At 48.7% G+C, this 15,640-nt stretch overlaps 1 protein-coding gene across 1 annotated transcript in view; it reads left to right on the forward strand.

Annotated features, from left to right (window-relative positions):
* Positions 1–2,679: 2,679 nt before the first annotated feature.
* Positions 2,680–15,640, forward strand: part of LOC119374972 (muscle-specific protein 300 kDa) — a 118,768-nt gene continuing 105,807 nt past the window's right edge. Inside the window, exon 1 of the mRNA XM_049410994.1 lies at positions 2,680–3,673. Within this exon, the coding sequence (XP_049266951.1) occupies positions 2,707–3,673 (967 nt within the window). The 5' untranslated portion in view covers positions 2,680–2,706. The remainder of the gene's footprint in view (positions 3,674–15,640) is intronic.

Raw genomic sequence — 15,640 nt, forward strand, 5'->3', positions numbered from 1 at the left:
ATAGTCAACAGAAACAAAACATCTCCGTAATGCTCTTGTAAGGGCACCAGCCGGCCTTTGGTATGTATCAACTCGTTTAAAACTTACCCGTAGGGTTTTTTAGCAAAGGTAACATTGAAGCCAGGATCAGGTCAATAGGAAACACTACAATTTCTTTATTATGTATTTAAAGGGCAGATGACATCATGCACCGTGTACCATATTTCATGATGGCACCATGTACCAACTCGTTTAATACTTAGCCTTGGTGCTTTTCAGAAGAAGTAATATCGAAGTCAGCATCAGGTCAATAAGGAACACTGTTATATCTCTATAATGTATTTAGAAAGGAAGGTGATTCCATATACCATAGCACCGTAGACCATGTACCAACTACCCCAACACTTAATTTTTCTGCTTCTCGATTGACATTTCATTGAAATAAACATAATGTAAACATAAGCACTACACCATTTATAGTAATGTTTTCTTTTTTTTTTGCAAGGGCTGATGCTCTTTGCTCTGGCGAACTGAACGCAAACAAAGCAATTAGCTCAGCGTCTTTCGGGAAGGCGGCTGCGTCTTTATATTTAGAGTGGCCCAGTCGGGGAGGCAAGAGGCCCGAAACATTTGTCAAGAGTCGTGGAGTTACAGAAACGGCCGGCTCACGAGTAGGACTCTCGGATAGGTGGGACAGCCTAATTAATCCTCCTGGAGTCGAGTCCTCGCTTCACGGTTCTGACAGTGCATCCGGGGGATCTTCGTCGTAACATATAATATTTGCGCTGCATTATGTAGCTGTCTATGCTATATAAAGTGCCCATGAAGTGACGTCACAAAGATGCGATGCACCTGTCAGCGGCATCCCTCTTAGTGCGGGCAATAAAGGACGGAAGAAGGCGTTCTTTTTTTCAGATTGACGTATACATGTACGTCAGTCTGAGAAAAAACAGCAAATAATGAACTCGTATATCAAATACAGCGAATCTGTATAAGACTCTAAGAGAGTTCTCACGGCCTTCAGAAGTCCCTAGAAGTATTCTTAAGCATGTATAAGTAATTCCTGAGTAATTTTAAGCACTGTTGAAGTCATTCTTACGTCTTTGTTGAGCTTGTAGAAGTCATTATGAAGTGATTCTTAAGCTTAAGTTGTGTCTTAAGCTTGTGGAAGTCGGCTTTGACGCTGTCCAAGGTCTATAGCGAGTTCGATTTCGAAAAAATGCTTCACTACATCCAGGGCAATTTTTTTTTCGTTTTAACGGAACTTTACTATATCCGAGCTTAGTTTACATTTAATTCTGCAGTCTCAGCTATATCGGACGAATTCCACGCGTTTCGCTGGCTCTTTTCTGTACAATGTGCGCATGCGCCTAGTGAATACTTCCTACTTTGCAACTGTCGTAGCACAGAAGGAACATTGTGAAACAACTCTGTAAAGCTTCGTCGTAAGAAGGAAAAGAATGTGTGTCGCTTTCGATTCATAAGATTCATAAACACAAAATTTTGTTTAATACTTTAAGCGCTCTTATGGTGCTTGTTATTCAAAGCAGAGAACATTAGTGTCACCATGCTTTAAAACGACGCGTCTCTTATACTGCCCGTTCATGTTTTTTATGTGCATTGCTGTTGTTAGCGAGACCTTGTGATAACTCGACCTTCACTTAAGGCCTTGTCCGAGGTCCATGTGTTGTGCTCTGGCGACTTCATTGAGCCTTGCTCTATCAGGAATGTTTTCGTCCCAGTGTATGTATTGAATGATGTGCCTATCTGTGAAATGCTGAAGTGCATCTTTCTATGTTTTAGTCGCTGCTTGCAAGCGCCGGCAAGCTGTCTGAATAACCGCAGTATACGTCATCATTTGCATTCATCTATGTCTTGCATATAATTCCGAGCCGCATACCCCAAAGCCGACACGCTGTTCCCTGCCGCCGTAGTACACACGTATACGCTTCGACGTACCACGTCTCTGTCGTCTGCGCTTTTCTATAGAATGACATAAAATGCTACAGAATGTATAGAAGGCCATAACCATCCGCTTTCCGCAAGCAGTGCAGGCCATTCTCGCTTATACTTTTGAAGCTTGCAGGTGTAGTGCCCCGCTTCTGCAAGCTAGCAGCTGTAGCCTGTGTTGCAGAGTGATCTTCTGTACGCGAAGCACGCGCAAGGACGAAACAGAAATATGGAATGGATTTTTTTGATAGCCTGTCCCTGAGGGTCGAGGACTGCCGGAAGCAATCCTGGACTGATAGGACTTCCTCGGACAATGAGTTTTGCTAATGCAGTGTCCGGAGTACAGTCCGGAGCGTTGACAGCTGGTCTAGTTGGTTCTGGTGAATACTATGAAACATTGTACTGGCGAACAAAGAAACGAACAGGATAGGAAGAGGCACACAACGAAAAACTTCAACAGCAGTTGAGGTCTGGCGTCTCTTCCGTGTCTTTGTTCGCCAGTACAATATTTCACAGTACAGTCTGGAGACTGTCAGGGACAGACAGTCGAAGAGGCCTATTCTTCCTTTGAGTTTTGCCCTTGTGCGCGCTGTACGCGTAGAAGGTCCCGCCATCCCCAACTCGCCCAAGCCCTGTAGCAAGCTATTTGCTTTAGCGGACAGTCTTTGCACGATCCGTTCATGGCATGCGGCGGCGACGACCACTTAGAAGCAAGCGGCCGTCTTTTAGCTCCCACGGGGCCCCAAACACCGTGTTTGTCGCCCAGGTGGTTCCGGGATGGGCAATCGTCAGGGGCGCGGCGCCGGTCGCGTTGGCGAGTCGCCCGGCAAAGAGGGCGCCGGGCGAGCCCCCGAGGCGCCAGATTCGTCGTCGCTGCCGCAGCCGCCTCAACCGCAACCTCAACAACAACAATCTGTGGTTGAAAACCCTGCCGCAGACGGTCACGGGGAGGACGACATGGCTTCTTCATGGCAGCAGCAGCAGAAGGAGCTCCACCAACAGCAGCGGGAGTTGGAGCAGCAACAACAGAGGCGCCTTCAGGAGCAGCTAGCCGCTGCTCGCAGCGCCTCGGCGGTCCCGCCGACGCCACCGCAGCGCCCGGCGTCTTCAACGCCTTCGCCCCGCCAGCCGCCGTCCCCGGCTGGCGTGCGTGTCATTGAGGTCAAGGCCGACGTCTGGAAGCCGCCGGGCCCCGCCGGGACTACCTGGACCCCGCCCCAGCATCAGCAGCCGTCGCCTCAGTTCCACAAGCACGTCCAGTTCCAGACGCCTCCGTATCCCGGCGGACACGATGGCTCTCCGACGATGCACAGACCTCAGCCTTCGCCCTCGCCTTCTCCCAAGCCGTACAGACCGCCTACTGGCGTTGCTGCTGGTGCTAGTCAAGTCCACTACGACCAGCCGTGGTCTTCGACTCCGCCTCCGCAGCGCCAGCAGCAGGCTTCGCCGCGGTCTCAGCCCTCGCCGCGACTTGGTGTGCAGCAGCAGCAGCATCCGGTGCAGCTAACGATACTGACGACTCCGAACGTAACGACATCGACCGGCGGTGGTGCGCCGAGTCCTCGCCGCGTGCCGCTGGACGTGGTGCCTCACCCGTCGGGCCAGCGGGTGTGGTCCGAGGAGCCCATCTGCGAGTACGTGGAACCCGGAGGCCCCAGCCTGGCCCAGCAGATCGCCCAGCAGTCGCAGGATTACGTGGATGAGAAGGAGCTCGAGTACCGTCTCGCCATCCAGCAGCTGCAGAGTGAGTACAGTACACCTGCACGTGTTCCCCTCATTCTCATCTTTAAGGCTAAGTACAACAATATTTCACTTAGCATAAATTCACTGTGAGTGAAGACGTGTACAGACGGTTTCACTGTTAAAGGGAACGCTTAGGCGCAGGGCATGTCCGGATGTCGCTCTCTTGCAGAAGCCTAGTGGCTTAGGCTTGCATAATACTGCTGGTGCTTCACAGTTCTGACTCTTTTTTGACAGACTAGAGCCGTGCAGGAACATTGTTTCCACATCCACTTACCGCTAGGGGACCAGCAATATGAAAGGTGCTCATTCGAGCGTTCCCTTTAATAGTGGACGGTACTTTACATACTACACTACTGAAGCAATCTTTGCAAGGCCCACAGGGCTAGTAACTGTATAGTCCTCTTGTCAGCAGCCTTCAAACGCAACCCATGGTACCAGAAGACAGCACGTGCACCTCGTGGTTGTCGTTATGACGTAGGTCAAGGCACGCCGCTTCCGAGATGCTTCAGCGACTCCTTTACCTTTAAGCGAGCGTTCTAGGTCGTGTCCTTACTACGCGTCTGTAATAGCGACATCTTTCTTTCAGCCTCGGTGTCAATAGCGGCTATTTTTGCGAGCTTCCCTGGCGCTACCACTCGTAATTCAAACGTGATAATTTGTTCAGAGGCTCGTTTATATCTACACGATCTGAAACTAGGTCTTCTTTATGCGTCTAAAACATTGTTGCAGTCGGCATATTGCTAACATATGGCGCGATCGGCGCCCTCTCATCTGGGCGCCTACAGAAATGTAGCCCTGAGACGATCTCGGTCTGACAAGTAATCCGGGCATTGGAGCTGATTTGTGACACCTTTGCATAGCGAAAGCAAGCGCGTTGACTGTGTTATACGGTAGGGACATGATCGAGAATTCCTTACGGTGGTACTCTATTCCAAGTTTGCTCCTACAGACGGCAGCCTATAGACTCAACTTCGTCGTATAGACTAATTTGCAGGTGTTAACCCACAATAAAGGCGTCTTTTCGTTGTGTCTATAGGATGCCCAAATGTCAGTGTAGTGTCTAGCCAAATGCCTCACGACCCATCTTAAACGGGTACAGTGCCTCACGGCAATGTGTTAATGAGGTGCTCGCCCAGCATTTTAGTTCTACCTCCCATGCCACTACATCAAGCATCGCGAACGTCGAACCATTTTTGACCACTGATAAAGGTGTTGACTCACAATGGCGTACCGAATGGAGAACAAACACTCCAAGTCTAGAAAAGGGACCTTGTTGGCAGCAGGACGGATGGTCTTATCTTTAAGGTGTGACAAGAGGTGTCCAGGTTCCGAACAATGTATTTGGTGAGAAATGGATCGAGTCAATCGCTGCTCTTGCCGTGCCTTAAGGCCATCACGAGGAATTCTCACCTTGGTTTTCGAAGGCGAGACTATGTCGTTCAGAGAGGAACTTTTGATAAAGCACCAGGTGTTATAAACCAAAAACATGCTGACACACCATATGCTTGACAAAGCAGCGCTACCCAACTAACACACGCCTCGCTGCTACAGCTGAAACGTATAATTTTTGACAGGCTTAATTCGATCAAGAGAAATTGTCATTTGAGAACTTGGATACTTGATGCAAAGGAGAAGACCATATTGGCGCTTCCGGTATACGCTGGAGGGAATTCTTGGGCGTCGATAGTTACGCAAACCAGCGACTCTTTAGGTGATTGCCATACACTAAAGCACTACTTTACCCGACTACATTACCCGGATTAATCTGACCACCTGTAGTTCTTTCACAATCACCTAAATGTACAAATACACGAGCGGTTTTGCATCCCCTACCCCCTCGTCGAAATGCTGCCATCGTGTCCGGAATCGAACCCGCAACATCGAGTAACATGCACTGCCATAGCCAGTGGGCTACCACTTCGTGTGCCTCTGCTGGAGGCCGCAGGTGCTGCGGAGATCGGCGAGGGGGAAAAGTCGGCCTATACTTCAGACAGTGCGATCCGTGTTTACTCCAACTGATAACGCGTGCTGCATCAACACCTCCAGCATATATCTTAGAAGTCTGCTTGCTCCAGGGCTGTATCCGCAAGAGCTATGCCCAAATGTGTATAGCTCTTAGGCACGCGCTGTTGGCGCATATATATGTTCACTGTGCGTCAAAATTCGTCATGCCTCCGGCTGGCGCCGCTCATTCGTTTATTAATATCGTATAAATCGAGGCCGCCAAGACGGAGGGGTGCATGACCTTGACGTAGATAGCTGCCAAGTTCCGCTCCCTGCCAAAAAATAACGCCAGATGTATCAACCTTGCACCAAATGTCAGCCAGCATCGTTCGTATTGCCTGCCAGATAAAAAGGAGCCGGTGTTCGCATGAGTGTTCTTATTCTATAAAAATTGTTGCGGTTTTACGTCCCGAAGCCACGATATTATTGTGAGAGATGCCGTAGTGGAGGGCTCCGGAAGTTTCGACCACTCGGGGTTCTTTAACGTGCACTTAAAATCTAGGCACACGGGCCTCTGTCATTTTGCCTCCATCGAAATGCGGCCGCCGTGGCAAGGATTCGATGCCGCGACCTTCGGGTCAGCAGTGCAGCACCGTAACCACTAGACCGCCGCGGCGGGTGTTCTTATGTTATAAATTGTTTGTGAGAGCAGGTGCCAGAAATCGTGAAAGCGGTCATTGGTCACTTGCGAAAGCTGTCGACCAATGGCGAGCAGCTCTCATGAACGAAAAGCTTTGGGGATTCGGGCCCAAGATGTATTTCGCAAGCTTCATCTAAAAACTGCTTAGATGAGGTTTTACTGGAGGTTGGATTAACGAACAAACACACCCGCCACGGTGGTCTAATGGTTATGGTGCTCGACTTATGACCTAAAGGTCACGGGATCGAATCCAGGCCGCGGCCGGGATTCGATCCCGCGACCTTTGGATCCCGCGTTTGGATGGAGGCGAAAAATGCTAGAGAACCGTGTAGTTAGATTTAGGTGCGCGTTATAGGACACCGGGCGGTCAAAATTTCCGGAGCCCTCCACTACGGCGCCCCTCGTAATCATATCGTGGTTTCGGGACGTAACATCCCAACAATTATTATTAATGAACATATAAACGATTGATTGAACCTATAAACGATTGATTGAACGTTTTATTAGTTTAAGAAGGAGAGATAAAGAGATGGAACGGCGTGCGCGGGGTTCAACCCCCCCCCCAATCCCCCATCCTCTAATTCTCAGTCGGTCGAGTTTGAAAGTAATGAAGCTTCGCGATGGATGTATAAATGAAAATGACGCAGCGCTTCTCACGACGGGCCGCCTTTGGTCTACGGCTTTCTGGGGGTAACGGTAGGAAGCAAACAGCTCTCGGAATGCAACATCATGTGTCCTTCTCGGCCGCCATTATCGTCAAAAACATGCGTGGCAAATCCATGCGCCTTAGACAATGCCGGGGCTGGTCTGACCGAGTAACGGCACGTGGCAGGCTTGGCACCCCCCTTAGATGATTAACGGGACTGTCTAACCTACCCTACCCCCCCCCCCCCCTCCACACCTGTGCACACGCCTATGTACAGTCGTCAGCAATATGAGCGGGAACACTTAAATTACATTTTGAATGCTAAAGCGGCTACACTCAGTTGTCAAGCGCAAAAGTATTCATTATCCTAATCCATAAATCATAAATCATAATCATAAATAATAAATCATAAATCCTAAAGTGGAAAGGTATCTATTGCAGTTCAATAGGCCACATTTATGTCGCTACATTACAAGTAATTGTTGATTAAGCACCAGTTAGTTGTTCCCTCCTATGTTACGAGTGTACAGTACTCGCAGATTGAAACGGGACAATTTAGGGCTAAGTAACGCACATACTTTCGTTTCCACAGTCTTCAGTTCGGGTCATATCGGCGTAATTTCGACTCGAACGCATAGATCAGAATCAACATTATCTTTAGAGACCGGATTCGTCGCGACATGGCGTGTTTATCTCGAGCAATTGCGCATACCGGTCGTTATACTAAAAAAAAAGTGATGTCGCTTTTGAATCCAAATGTACTGTACGTCTGCTCTCCCCTCACGTTACTATCTCAATCTCGTGCACGTGTGTGTTGTGTCTATGACGTCACCAGCGGTTGGATACACCCTGACGGTCAGAATGGCGGGGAGTTTACCACAGAAACGCTGTGCGCATTTAAAATGTAGGCGTCGGAAGTCGCAGTGGGCAGGCGAACCCAAGCAGCCAGCTCTCTGGCCAGCTCGTCACCGTCCCCTCCTCCACTTGGCACGCAACGCGCCGTCCCTAAGGGTCACCCTATATGCATTCGGGTGGCAGAAACGCGTGCCTCGCTTGCGCACGCGTTGGCCGGCGACAGTGTTTTCCACGTCGCCGATGGCTTTGCTCACAGCCTCATCCCACCGCTCTCTTTGCTGCGCCGGAAGGGCTGCGCCTCTGGCTGGCCGGTGTCTCCTCTCTCGCACTGCCGTCGTGGAGAGGCTATTTGGAGAGGCTCTCGGTTGGGCCCTGCGTCCGGCTCTCGCGGCTCAGGCTATACTTAGACAGCCCCCTTTCCCCCCTTCTCCCATAGCTCCACCAGTATAGTGGCGTTCGGTGCAGGCAACAAGACGCCGCAAACAAAATGAAGAGTAAAGAAGAAGGAAAAGCAAAGAAAAATGACAATTGAAAAGTAAGGCGAGAAAGGGCTAAATACTGCGGTATGGGCCACCGGCGTTAAAGGACCGTTGCTGTGAACCTCAGATGGGCGAAAGTGGCGCGCAACATGCTTACAAAAAAAGAAAGAAAGAAAGAAAGAAAGAAAACCTCGTAAACAAAAAAAAATTGATAAGAGAATGTTTCAGCCAATCACGATGCGGGCATATCGTTTGCGAAGCCGTTTGACCAATGCGAAAACGCACTTACAAAAGATAAGCGTTGCGAATCAGCCCCAGGTGACGTTGCAAAAAAGTTCTGCGGAATCCCGCAAGTTGGCGGAAGGGGTGCGAAATGGAGAATTGGCAATCACCCTTTTGCAAAGCCACAAAGAAATCCATACGGATTTCTCAGAAAGAAAAGCGTTCTTAGGTGAAGAAGAATTTGTCCTGATCCGGGGATCGAACCCGGGACCGAGGCCTTTCCGAGATATCCGTGTGTATTTTCTTGTGGCTTCGTGCAACCAGAGTCCTTCAATGTGCAACGAATGGGTGGTTGTCAATTATCCTTTGTCGGTTGACGTTCCACGCATTTCCCGTTGAATGCGTTTGTGTAGAAAGTGCAGTGGACGTCAACAGTATGGCCAATGCTGAACGTGGCAGCAATGTATGAGAAGAGCCGCCGTGTGGGACGCCAGAACAGCTTACATCTATGGCCACCTGCGGACGGTTACGCCAGATGGACTGTTTTAATTGCGCTCTGCGGGTGGTTTACACGCTTTTAACTGGTTTAGTTACACCGTGCTGACAGTTTGCACCTTATGGACATTGTTTGACTTCGCTCTATGGACTGTTCGAACCCTATGAACTGATCTGATTACGTTCTATAGAAGCACTTCGCATGGAGATCTACCATGGACGATACTGTGTGTTGCTGCGGGTTCTTCACAAAAACTTCACAAGCATTGCTCACCGTGATCATTTCAATTCTAACCTGCGCAATCTGCAGAGATATATGTAAAATCCAGCCCCTCTCTTCACTTTTCAAACCAGCCCGTGTTCCTCTGCTTCTGTACTGTTGTTTAATTATTATGCGCTGTAATTCTTATTTGCTCTAAGTTTTTACGTGCTCCGTAGGTAGTAATGTTAACTTCTACATTTCTTCCCTCTAACATGTGATCGGCCGTCGAACATTTACTTTGCATAATTCAACTATTAATACAGGTATATCGTTTATATCTTTTTTTTTTTAGCTGTCTGTGTTCATATCATTGCCGTTGCTTTTTTTTTTGCATTGCACTCATTTGCTACGCCCGTGCCCTCCCCTTTGTAATCTTAAAACACTGAGGCTAATAAATAAATAAAATAAAATGAAATAAAAACTGTAAGAGAGAAAGGAAAAGGCTGAAACGACTTAGAACTGCCGCGAACCGGCGTAGGCGACCACTGACACTGGAGTTCAAAATGGGGGGAGGGGGGGGGGGTTAGAATGGATCGGTCTTCCGCTGTCGAGAGCACGTCAGCGTCCGTCCGAGACGGTAATTTAGGAAGCGCACTGCCATCCCCCGCCCCATAGACGCTCCAGCGTGGAGCAAACGCAGACAACGGTTTCGCCGCTTCCCCGTCCACGCTCAGTGCAGTATAGCAGTGACGTCATAGAAAGGAAGGAGCTTACGCTGGTTAAAAGAGGTGGAAAAACGCGCTCTAATGCTGCGCGCATGCGCCGTAGAAGCTTTCATTCCGGACCGTAAACCCATAGGGCGCGGCAGCGTCCGCGGCTTTAGTGACGTACAACGCGAGCTTTCGACGTCACCACTGGAACTCTTTTCACTCGGCTGGCTGTGTTCCAGCAGAAAGTGCTCGACGAGCCCGCCGCAGTTGGCTACAGTCGAACCCACTCATACTCAAGTGCCATGAAATTATAAACGATAACTGTTAGTTAATGACGGTCGGCGCAAACAAGACACGAAATACAAGAAAGCACACGACACAGGCGCTGTCTTATCAACTGAAAGTTTAATGAAAAACCCGCCCTATGTGAACAGAAAGGGGGGTACTGACAAAACCTTTGGACAGCGAAGCTATAAGCACGCGAGTGTGTGTGATTGGCTAGAGAGGTCACGTGGTGTCGCAATTCCACCGCTAGATTTGAAATACGCGCGCTTACACGCTTCAAGCATCACCATCGTCATCATTTCGTTTTATTAAATGCGAAGAATTTCTTAGCAAACCTTTGGCACTTCGAGCGTTTCCTATCTATCTATCTATCTATCTATCTATCTATCTATCTATCTATCTATCTATCTATCTATCTATCTATCTATCTATCTATCTATCTATCTATCTATCTATCTATCTATCTATCTATCTATCTATCTATCTATCTATCTATCTATCTATCTGTCTGTCTGTCTGTCTGTCTGTCTGTCTGTCTGTCTGTCTGTCTGTCTGTCTGTCTGTCTGTCTGTCTGTCTGTCTGTCTGTCTGTTCCCTGTATCTATCGCAAGCCACCGTCGTCATCGGAGCTATGGCGGTCACATTAGTTTCGGTAGCTCACGTCACTCATCATCATCATCATAGACTATGAAGATTATTTTATTATGATAATGACATAACTCACCGAATCATCTGATTGTCACCATCGTCATCGAATAACAATATGATGACCAGATAGCCACACCCTTGACCTTCGAGTCACTTTAGGCGTATGCATAAGGGCCCCTGTGTGTGTGTGTGTTTTTTTTTTGCGATTATTTGTTTGTACCGGTTGTACTTAAAGTAAGGTGGAGGCGAGCAGTGGCGTAGCCAGAAATTTTTTCGGGGGGGGGGGGGGGTCAACCATACTTTATGTATGTTCGTGCGTGCGTTTGTATGTGTGCGTGCCTATATACGCAAGCAAAACTGAAAAATTTCGGGGGGGGGGTTTGAACCCCCCCAATCCCCCCCCCCTTGGCTACGCCCCTGGAGGCGAGCTGTACGGTTCCCTTTTCACGCGATTTCTCGCGCTCTTCTCGCTAGTTCTCGGCAGCCGCCCGTGGGCGTGCGGGTCTGTGCACCTCTTTTCTTTGTTGTATAGACGTTTGGCATTTCGCTTCCTTCAAGGCCGTCCTCTCTCTCTCTTCCCCATCTGCACATCTCTCCATAACTCTTCCTTCCTTTCCTTCTTCCCAGCATTCTTCGAGTTCCGGTGTGCTCTAGCTCTGTTTCCGTATTGGTTCCTCTGGCTTGGAACAGAGGGAGAGGAGAGGCTGCCGAGTTGCTTTTCGACGACTGTAAATCACTCGGCTTGCTTGAGCTGCCAGCAGTGAAAATGCGTGTGAGAAGGCATAGAGAAAAAAAATAAAAGTGTTTCCTCAGTTTGCCGGGTAAAAGGAGTGCTTCGCGATGATTGACTTCCTTCCTAGTCGACTTTACCTCGTGGGAAAAGTACATGCCGGAGCACTCGCCACTTGAAGACATGGCGAGTTGGCAATATTAATTGCTCCTACCGCACAGGGGACGTATACAGGCTGTTTCGAGAAATGTGTCTGAAAATCCTTTTGAAAAATCGTGGCAGCTATAGGCACTGGTGGTGCGAAGGCACAGGAAGCAGCTGAGCTGGTGGCCTTCCCTCCTTATTTTCCTCCTCACCATCCTCACATCACCCTCACCCTCACTTCCATTTCCCACCCCCTCACTGTACTACACTATGCATGGCTATGCTATTCTAGGAGCTGCTTTGCACATACCCGCTTTCAGTGGCGCATACCCGCTTTCAGTGGCACATACCCGCTTTCAGTGGCGCATACCCGCTTTCAGTGGCACATGCCCGCTTTCAGTGGCGCATACCCGCTCGAGGTTATGCAAACGCCACGCGGAGTTTTGCGAAGCTTAAGAAGCTCCGCTGTTAAAAAAATAGTGTAAAATGCAATACTTGCTCGCCGCCTTTGTAAATACTTTTTCTGTGTCACAGTAGCTAGTTTTAATCGAGTCGCTACATCTGCATCTTTACACACAGCGTGATGGAAATAACCTTTATACGGTACGAAGAACTTTATTTAAAGATCCGGAGAAGTGCCACCCCTTAGGGTGACACCGCGGGCCGCTCCCACGTGGGGACAGTTAGACCTAGCCTAACCGCCGCATCGCAGGCTCTCTGGACAGCCCAAAGTTGATGCTGATATTCCGAGCTCTTGAGGGCCGAGCTCCATTTCTGCTCTGTGAGGTCCTTATCCCCACGTAACCAGGGGCACCGCCAAAGCATGTGCTCTAAATCGCACGTTCCACCGCAGCCAAGGCATTGCGAGCTGAAGTCACTTGGGAATAGACAGTGCATGAAAGCAAGATTCGGATAAGAATTAGTTTGTAGCATCCTAAGGGTCATCGCCCGTGGTCTCGTGAGCTTTTTGTGTGGTGGAGGAAATACTCTTCTTTCCAGATAAAAATGCTTCGTGAATTCATTAAATGTGAATAAAGTGTCTCGGAACTCTTGAACCCTGCTCTGTGACAAGGCTTCTCCTCCCGCGCGGAGAGTTAGTACGCGCGCTTTTGGGAGTGGGCGATGTCGTTGAGGTTGGTGAGCGAGTCCAAAGTTTGACCTAGGTGTGCCGGGAACCAAATGATTGTGTGCATAGTTATGGTCCGGTTCTTAAGAACGTCATGTGCCTCTTTCGCTATGGAGCCCGAGGCAAACGCCCTGACTGCCGATCTAGAATCCGAGTAGATTTGCGTCCTCTTATCATCCAAGAGTGCCAAAGCAATAGCAACCTGCTCCGCTTTAGAAGAAGTGGTCCCAGTCAGGGAGGCCGACGAGATAATTTCACCTCTGTTATCTATTGCGACCACGGCATAGTGAGATGAGCGATCATATTGTGCCGCATCTACGAAGCAGACCGATTGAGGATCATCCTTGATCTTCTTCAGGATCGCAATCGCTCTTGCTCTACGCCTTCCCTCATTGTGCTGCGGATGCATATTGCGAGGGATCGGTGCGACAAGAATATTTTCTCTTTGCTCCTCGATGATTGGATGGCTTCTCTCCTCTGCCAGCACTGGATTGAGGCCCAGAATGGCTAAGATTCTTCTCCCTGCCAAAGAGCAGGATAGTCGAGCAAGCTGGGCTGATTCTTGTGCTTCGATGATTTCATCCAGCGTATTGTGCACACCTAATTGAGAAAGGCGTTCTGTGCTAGCCGTCATAGGAATGCCTAGCACCCTTTTGATGCTTTTCCGAATGAGGGTGTTAAGCTTCTTTTTCTCGAACTTGTGCCAGGTGTGCATGGCCGCTACGTAGATGATGTGGCTCATGAGGAAGGCATGGAAAATCCGGAGTAAATTGTCTTCTTTCAGGCCTCCTCTTCTATTAGTCACCCTAGTAATGAGTCTGATGACCATTTCCGTTTTCTTTGTCATCCTATCTAACGTAAGCCTATTGGATCCATTGGATTCGATAACCATGCCCAACATGCGTGTGGACTCGACTCTAGGAATGAGGTTTCCATCACGTGTGGTTAGCTTGATATCGACATCTGCGAGTGGCTTCCATCCCCTGGGCTTGGGACCTCGTCTGATTGGTCTATAAAGGAGTAACTCGGACTTACTAGGGGAACATTTTAGTCCCGTGTTTTCCAGGTATGATTCAACCTCATTGACTGCCGATTAGAGACTCGCCTCAACATCTCCTTCACATCACTTGGTGCACCATATAGTTATGTCATCTGCATAGATTGTATGACTAACTCCGTCTATAGCAGATAGCTTTTCCGAGAGACCTCTCATTGCTATGTTAAACAATAGTGGTGAAACGACCGCTCCCTGCGGTGTTCCTCTAGGGCCAAGCTCGAAAGCCTCTGTTGTTAGGTCTCCAATTTTAAGTGTCGCTTTCCACCCCTTGAGAAAGGAGCTGATGTAACCGTGAAAGGATGCGCCCAAATTGAGGTCCGATATGGCATTCAGAATGTGTGCGTGAGACACGTTGTCAAAAGCTTTTTCCAAATCTTTATATGTAATAATCTATATATGCAGCAGTTCAGGGGAAGATGGAAGCTTGAAGTGATGAAAAATTTGTGAACCCCGGGCGTCGCTGGAACCGACGTTTCGACGAGCGGACTTGAAGAAGACAAGTCGACTTGCCGAAACGTCGGCCCCTGCGACATTCCGCGTTCACAAGTTTGTCAAATCTATTATGTGTGTGATTTGCGTGAATAAACCTTGAGTCGTGAGTCAACGCTCGTGTTTCGCCGTTTTTTTTTGTTGTTTTTTTGTTCTTCTCGTGTATTGTTATTTCCTTCGAGCTGTGTGTAAAGATGTTTTTCTGTGGCGGCAGACAGGTTAACGTATAACTGCAGTCGGATACAACTTCAAGAAGTCCGGAGAAGCCCCCCCCAGACGACCGAAGCGCTGCACCGGTCGCCTCCGCGACTAACGAAATAGTCCCGCCCACACACTCGGCAATGTTCTCCGAAGGCGGGGTCATCGGCAGTCCAGCTCGTGACGTCAGTCTGGAGTGCGCGCTCATTGGTGCAGGCTTGTGTGCATCCGCCTTTGAAGAAGAAATGCGGCGGACTTCTAAAGAAGTATCCGAGTATAGAAACATCAATTACGGTAGTAATTAGAGCAACTAATCAACTACTTAATTAGCGGAGAGTTGTCATCGGATGTAATGGGAGCATAACAACACATCTAGCGAATGCAGCGTGCTTGCCCTCCCTATCACCAGCAGAGTACAAGAGGTACCTTTGGGAGTAAATATTAATTAATTAATTCATTCATTCATTCATTCATTCATTCATTTGTAACAAAGAATGGTCTCTTTTTTTTTACAAATTTCGGGCGGTGAAGTGAACTGGAGACGCGTCCTATACACGAGTCTATACGGTATACAGCTTCCCAAGCTGTCCTCTTCCTTTGCATTTTTCGATCTACGTTTGAGAAAGGACCCGCTTTTTCGACGTCGCCTCGGGGTCTATTTAGGGTGGCTACTCGGGGTCTATTTAGGGTAACCACCCTAGTCTATTCTTACGTCACCAGCCTCCCGCTTAAAGAACTAGACAGTATGTATTCAATTCACTATATCGCTAATGGCGGGTCGTCTCTAGAGTGCCAGTTCTTTCGCAATCCGCTAACGACCTTGGTCGTCGTCACGTGACCCAAGCTGACAGCTGTCTTTCTTAACCTACGCACTTTCTCGAGTTGCAAAGTGAAAGCTGCGAGTGCTGCCGTGCGCTTTAAGCGTGCCTGTCCAGGTCGTCCGAGAAGATGATATATTTTGTCAGTCTCTAAAACATTCCGCTATAAAGAACACAGGCACTCCTTGTAAGTCATTTATGCTTCTTTGCATAACGCAAC

The sequence above is a fragment of the Rhipicephalus sanguineus genome, chromosome 11 (genome assembly GCF_013339695.2).
Source record: "Rhipicephalus sanguineus isolate Rsan-2018 chromosome 11, BIME_Rsan_1.4, whole genome shotgun sequence".
NCBI lineage: Eukaryota > Metazoa > Arthropoda > Arachnida > Ixodida > Ixodidae > Rhipicephalus > Rhipicephalus sanguineus.